This window comes from Salvelinus sp. IW2-2015, unplaced genomic scaffold (assembly GCF_002910315.2).
Source record: "Salvelinus sp. IW2-2015 unplaced genomic scaffold, ASM291031v2 Un_scaffold1922, whole genome shotgun sequence".
Taxonomy (NCBI): Eukaryota; Metazoa; Chordata; class Actinopteri; order Salmoniformes; family Salmonidae; genus Salvelinus; species Salvelinus sp. IW2-2015.
Genome location: NW_019943280.1, coordinates 1 through 7,835, shown reverse-complemented (window position 1 = coordinate 7,835; position 7,835 = coordinate 1). Strand labels below are relative to the sequence as shown.

General features: G+C 42.4%; 1 protein-coding gene across 1 annotated transcript; it reads right to left on the bottom strand.

Moving 5' to 3' along the window:
- Positions 1-4,790: 4,790 nt before the first annotated feature.
- Positions 4,791-6,271, bottom strand: LOC112072421 (zinc finger protein 180-like; the record flags this gene model as incomplete). The annotated part of the gene is made up of 1 exon (XM_024139824.2): positions 4,791-6,271. A coding segment is annotated over one exon (834 nt), but the record flags the coding sequence as incomplete, so codon positions are not given.
- Between the last annotated feature and the right edge of the window lie 1,564 nt (positions 6,272-7,835).

The window sequence follows — 7,835 nt, the reverse complement described above, 5'->3', positions numbered from 1 at the left end:
GGTCTATCAATTATGTCTATTTTTATGAAAGAATGAAAATATGTTTCTTATGTTCATGAGAAAAAAAATTTCGTCATACACGTTGCTCATCTAGTAATTTCAGCTGTCGAATCTTGCGATGGTCTGGTGCCCGCGTGCAATCTGATTTTTAGAACTGTTGATTTTCTACCTGAAAATATGCACTTTTTGCTAACAAAAAACTATTCCTATACCATGAATATTGTTTCAGACTGCGCATCTGAAGAGGTTGTTTTCTTGGTTAGCTGGTATCAATCTTATTGAGCCGAATTTCTTGTAGGTGTGTTGTTGGGTGGTGTTTGAGTGATAAGCACCTGAAAGGAAGTAAACGGAAACTGATGGTGATGCATGTTAGGTTTGTATGCAAGTCTGTGATATCCAGGGATGGGGATGCAGTTAGGTTTGTACAGCTGATGATATACCAGGCTGGGATGCAGTTAGTTGTTATTCGCAGTCTGGTGATATACCAGGGACTGGGGATGCAGTTAGGTTTGTATGCAGTCTGGTGATATACCAGGACTGGGATGAGTTAGGTTTGTATGCAGTCGGTGATATACCAGGGCCTGGGGATGCAGTTAGGTTTGTATGCAGTCTGTGATATACCAGGCTGGGATGCAGTTAGGTTTGTAGCAGTCTGTGATATACCAGGACTGGGGATGCAGTTAGGTTTGTACAGTCTGGTGATATACCAGGCTGGGATGAGTTAGGTTTGTACAGTCTGTGTATACCAGGGACTATGCATGCAGTTAGGTTTGTATGCAGTCTGATGATATACCAGACTGGGGATGCAGTTAGTGGTATGCAGTCTGGTGATATACCAGGGACTGGGATGCAGTTAGGTTTTGTATGCAGTCTGTGATATACCAGGGACTGGGGATGCAGTTAGGTTTGTACAGTCTGGTGATATACCAGGACTGGGGATCAGTTAGGTTTGTACAGTCTGGTGATATACAGGGCTGGGGATGTAGTTAGGTTTGTATGCAGTCGTGATATACCAGGGCTGGGGTAGTTAGTTTAGGTTTGTACAGTCTGGTGATATACCAGGGACTGGGGATGCAGTTATGGTTTGTACAGTCTGGTGATATACCAGGCTGGGGATGTAGTTAGGTTTGTAGCAGTCTGATGATTATACCAGGGACTGGGGATGCAGTTAGGTTTGTATGCGTCGTGATATACCAGGACTGGGGATCAGTTAGGTTTGATGCAGTCTGGTTGATATACCAGGGCCTGGGGATGCAGTTAGGTTGTATCAGTCTGTGATATACCAGGGACTGTGGGATGCAGTTTAGGTTTGTACAGTCTGATATTACCAGGCTGGGGATGCAGTTAGGTTTGTATGCAGTCTGTGATATACCAGGACTGGGGATGCAGTTAGGTTTGTATGCAGTCTGGTGATATACCAGGCTGGGATGCAGTTAGGTTTGTATGCAGTCTGGTGATATACCAGGGACTGGGGATGCAGTTAGTTTGTACAGTCTGATGATATACCAGGGACTGGGGATGCAGTTAGGTTTGTATGCAGTCTGTGTGTATACCAGGGACTGGGATGCAGTTAGGTTTGTATGCAGTCTGGTGATATACCAGGGACTGGATGAGTTAGGTGTATCAGTCTGGTGATATACCAGGGCCTGGGGATGCAGTTAGGTTTGTATGCAGTTGGTGATATACCAGCTGGGATGCAGTTAGGTTTGTACAGTCTGTTGATCAATCCGGGATCTGGGTTTGCAGTTAACGGTTTGTATCCAGTTTCTGGTGACAGTCTGGTGATATACCAGGGCCTGGGATGTAGTTAGTTTGTACAGTCTGTTGATATACCAGACTATGCATGCAGTTAGTTTGTATGCAGTCTGATGATATACCAGAGAGGGATGCAGTTAGGTTTGTATGCAGTCTGGTGTATATACCAGGGACTGGGGATGCAGTTAGGTTTGTACAGTCTGATGATATACTCAGGGCCTGGGGATGTAGTTAGGTTTGTACAGTCTGTTGATATACCAGGGGACTATGCATGCGTTAGGTTTGTATGCAGTCTGATGATATACCAGAGAACTGGGGATGCAGTTAGGTTTGTATGCAGTCTGGTGATATACCAGGACTGAGGATGCAGTTAGGTTTGTATGCAGTCTGGTGATATACCAGGGACTGGGATGCAGTTAGTTTGTACAGTCTGGTGATATACCAGGGCCTGGGATGCAGTTAGGTTTGTACAGTCTGGTGATATACCAGGGACTGGGGATGTAGTTAGGTTGTATGCAGTCTGGTATATACCAGGGACTGAGATGCAGTTAGGTTTGTACAGTCTGGTGATATACCAGGGCCTGGGATGTAGTTAGGTTTGTACAGTCTGGTGATTATACCAGGGACGGAGTACAGTTAGGTTTGTATCAGTCTGGTGATATACCAGGGACTGGGATGCAGTTAGTTTGTACAGTCTGGTGATATACCAGGGCCTGGGGATGTAGTTAGGTTTGTATGCAGTCTGATGATATACCAGGGACTTGGGATGCAGTTAGGTTGTATGCAGTCTGGTGATAATACCAGGGACTGGGGATGCATTAGGTTTGTATGCAGTCTGTGATATACCAGGGCCTGGGATGTAGTTAGGTTTGTATGCAGTCTGATGATATACCAGGGACTGGGGATGCAGTTAGTTTGGTATGCGTCTGTGTATATACCAGGGACTGGGGATGTAGTTAGGTTTGTATGCAGTCTGGTGATATACCAGGGCCTGGGGATGTAGTTAGGTTTGTACAGTCTGGTGATATAACAGGGACTGGGGATGCAGTTAGGTTTGTACAGTCTGGTGATGTTACCAGGCTGGGATGTAGTAGGTTTGTATGCAGTCTGTGATATACGCGGACTGGGATGCAGTTAGTTTGTATGCAGTCTGTGATATACCAGGGACTGGGGATGCAGTTAGGTTGTATGCAGTCTGGTGAATACCAGGGCTGGGGATGGCGTTAGGTTTGTATGCAGTCTGCGTGAGTATCCGAGGACTGGCAGCAGTTAGGTTTGTACAGTGTTGGATATACCAGGGCCTGGGATGCAGTTAGGTTTGTATGCAGTCTGTGAGGAATACCAGGGACTGGGGATGCAGTTAGTTTGTATGCAGTCTGTGATATACCAGGGCCTGGGATGCAGTTAGGTTTGTATGCAGTCTGGTGATACCAGGGACTGGGATGCAGTTAGGTTTGTACAGTCTGATGGATATACCAGGGCCTGGGATGAAGTTAGGTTTGTATGCAGTCTGTGATATACCGAGGGAGCTGGGGATGCAGTTAGGTTTGTATGCAGTCTGGTGTGATATACCAGGACTGGGATGAGTTAGGTTTGTATGCAGTCTGGTATAATACCAGGGCCTGGGGATGCAGTTAGGTTTTGTATGCAGTCTGCTGGATATACGCAGGGTCTGGGGATGCAGTTAGGTTGTAGCAGTCTGTGATATACCAGGGGCTGGGGATGAGGTATAGGTTTGTATGCAGTCTGGAGTGTAATACCAGGGCTGGGGATGCAGTTAGGTTTGTACAGTCTGGTGATATACCAGGGCCTGGGGATGCAGTAGGTTTGTACAGTCTGTATATATCCAGGGCCTGGGAGATGCAGTTAGGTTTGTAATCAGTCTGGTGATATACCAGGGCTGGGGATGCATTAGGTTTGTATGCAGTCTGTGATATACCAGGCTGGGGATGCAGTTAGGTTTGTACAGTCTGGTGATATCCAGGGCCTGGGATGCAGTTAGGTTTTGTACAGTCTGTTGATATACCAGGTGGGATGCAGTTAGGTTTGTACAGTCTGATGATATACCAGGGCCTGGGATGCAGTTAGGTTTGTATGCAGTCTGAGATATACCAGGGGCCTGGGGATGCAGTTCGGTTGTATGCAGTCTGGTGATATACCAGGGACTGGGATGCAGTTAGTTTGTACAGTGTAAGGATATACCGGACTGGGGATGCAGTTATGTTGTACAGTGTATTGATATACCCGGGACTGGGGATGCAGTTAGGTTTGTATGCAGTCTGGTGATATACCAGGGACTGGGGATGCAGTTAGGTTTTCATAATCTCACCGTCACCAAGWTTATTTTTAATGATGTAATATTGTGAAAACTGACCTCAAGTTATTGAGAGATKTAGTCTGGATTAAACCTCATATGAAGACAATTMTKTTTAATGCAGGTTTCATTCAGGTCTCTCTGTTTAACTAAATAWTKTGTTTGTCTTTGGCAGGAGAGAGACCAGACTCTGACAGCGGGAAGAGTTCCTTAGAGGAAACAGACCCGGAGACGCCTAACCAACACCACTGCTCCCACCGTGGAAAGAGTTTTACTCAGTTAGGGAGCCTGAAAACACATAAGAGAATACACACTGGAGAGAAGCCTTACCACTGCTCCTTGTGCGGAAAGAGTTTAACAGACGTCAYTTGTTGTACAAKGTCATGGGTACACTCTGGGCATCACCTTTTACCTCAAATAAACAGTGGATTTCTGCTGTTGTTGGCCTTTAACCATCTGTCTGACTTTGTCATTCACACAGGAGAGAGACGGGACTATCGTGGATCCTCTGGGGAGCCTCAACAACATCATGATGCTGACGAGGCAGAGAGGAGTCTCTCCACATCAGAACACCTCAAGAAACACCAGCAGAGACCCACAGGGAAGAAATCTAACTGCTGCTCTGACTGTGGGAAAAGATTCAACTCTTTATCAAACCTTAGAATATATCAAAGAATTCACACGGAAGAGAAACCTTACATCTGTGATCAATGTGGGAAGAGTTTTATTCTGCTACAAACCCTGAAAACACACCAGAGAATAGTACATTTGGGTTGGCACATCTGAGAATGAACCCTGATATTCTAAAAGCAGGGCAACAATGTCAATATAATTGTACCAAAAATTGTCAGTTGGTTACATTAATAATTATGATTACTAAATGTTACATGAAATATTTGGTTGCATAGTCTACTTTCAACAGATTTTCAATGACATTTTGCTAGGTGGGATAGCCCAACTTCAAAACACAGTTTTAACATGTCTAAATCAATAACCAATATGCAGAAAGTTTGTGATATATTGAAAACCTAAACAAAAAATGTGCAATGTAAACAAACATCTGCCACAATAATCATATTACATATTACTACATATTACAACCTGAAGAAGACAGACAGCTACATTTAAGTGTTACATTTTGATTCAAGTGGGTCACCAACGTGGTAAGTGTAACACAAATCTTTTTTTCTTAGTAAATTTTTGTTAAATCTCATAAATAGTACTCTTTCAATTCAGAGCGTGGATTTTTCCTGAGGCTAAAATCAATTGAACAGGGGGCAAACGTTTAGGGTTCTACATTCTGACATTCATTAAAATACTGCTACTAAATGTTAAAACATTCTACATTGTGACATTATTTAATTGATATCATGAAACAACTCCTTCATGTCTTTTCTGATGTTTAATCAGAGATCTTTTATCAGAATATCTCTTGTCACACTGATCACAGCTATGAGCTTTCTCTCCTGTGTGAGTTCTCTGGTGTATAGTTAGATGGCTAGATCTAGTAAATCTCTTCCCACATTGACTACAGTTATAAGATTTCTCTCCTGTGTGTGTTCTCTGGTGTTTCGTCAGACATCCAGATGCACCAAAACTCTTCCCACATTGACCACAGCTATAAGGTTTCTCTCCTGTGTGTGTTCTCTGGTGTACTATCAGGCTGCTTAGATGAGTAAAACTCTTCCAACATTGATCACAGCTATAAGGTTTCTCTCCTGTGTGTGTCCGCTGGTGTACTATCAGGCTGCTTAGATGAGTAAAACTCTTCCCACATTGATCACAGATATAAGGTTTCTCTCCTGTGTGTGTCCGCTGGTGTACTATCAGGCTGTTTAGCCAAGTAAAACTCTTCCCACATTGATTACAGCTATATGATTTCTCTCCTGTGTGTATTCTCTGGTGTATAGTTAGATAGCTAGATGTAATACATCTCTTCCCACATTGATCACAGCCATAAGGTTTCTCTCCAGTGTGAATTCTTTGATGTATTTTAAGGTTTGATGAAGAGTTTAATATTTTCCCACAGTCAGGGCAGCAGTTAGATTTCTTCCCTGTGGGTCTCTGCTGGTGTTTCTTGAGGTGTTCTGATCTGGAGAGACTCTTCTCTGCCTTGTCAGCATCATGATGTTGTTGAGGCTCCCCATAGGATCCACGATAGTCCCGTCTCTCTCCTGTGTGAACAACAAAGTCAGACAGACACTTTAAGGCCCACAACAGTAGAAATCCACTGTTTATTTGAGGTAAAAGATGATGCCCAGAGCATACCCATGAAGTTATACAACAATTGACATCTGTTAAATGATTTGACAAGACTGTCAAGATAGCAACAATAGTTATATTTAGTCTTGTTTTCACATTAGTAGTAACCAGAAATAAGTTAAACTTGTTGAAATCCTAAACAGTGTGCCAGACAACTATTGGTTTCCAATATAGGCCCCTTTCCGTATTTGCTAAAATTGCGGCATGAGGGCAATGCACACTCAAATTGATTGCAGAAACACCTCCCTGCTAATGAGGAAAGCGCTAGTTATAGATGTAGTCTATCTGCCTGGAGCAAAAATGGTGAGCAAAGAATTTAGTTTTTCACAATGTATTCTGAATATTACAGCGCAAGATCAGGACTGCTACTGAAGGAAACTCACATTAAGCTCTGTGTCTATTCACCACTGTGGGGGAAAACTCAGGGGAGTTCTCATAGGCTGACAGCAAAAATAGCCTCCATTTACAGGTTGCTAATGAGTGCATTTCAAATTACTTTTGGATTCTAATTGAAAGGTTTGCTTGAATGTCCTGCTTAATATAATGTTTGTGTTATTGTCGCAAATCAACTGCTTTATACTTTTTTAAAAACACTTAAAATGCAATTTTGCGAACAGCCTGACAACGTGGGTTTGTCTACCAAGTGTTTGACAAATTGGACCATAACATAGACCTACTGTAGGATCCATAACTTCACCTAACAACAACATAGACCTACTGTAGGACCCATAACTTCACCTAACAACAACATAGACCTACTGTGGGACCCATAACTTCACCTAACAACAACATAGACCTACTGTAAGACCCATAACTTCCCCTAACAACAACATAGACCTACTGTAGGACACATAACTTCACCTAACAACAACATAGACCTAGGACTATAAATCATTTAATATTTCAGGTGAAACATGGAAACTAAACATGTCTTTTTTATGACATTTCATAACCTGATCACCAGATAATTTTGTAAATAATCCCACTAGGCTACTCTGTAATGTGTTGTCATTGTAAATGTCCTGAATAAAGGAAAACAGCTCTGTGTGTTGTACAATAGCCTATCCATCAAGGAACAGTTCTCTACACATTATGAGCTAAGTATCTCTGTGTGTTGTACAATCATGGAACAGGACCCATAACTTCACCTAACAACAAATATACCCAAGTCATGATGTTTGTTGCATGTCGTGATGTTTGTCATTTGACTGGCATTCAGAAAATGATTTCCTGGATCAGCTGATGATAGTTGAACATGTGACTGTAACTAAACAGCTACAGTATTAAGAATTATGTATAATTATTATTATTATGTCTAATTATTGAAGAACCACGTAAATGACAGTATCCATTTGGGTGTTGTCAATAAAGTTAAGGTGACTCTCAGTTAAAAACCATTGGATTTAGCAAACTCTGAAATTATTTGGGATTTCTGTGCCCATGAAAACTGTTTTCCCAGTGTAACATAAGGAGACACTAAATGTTACGTAGTTAGAGTGCATTT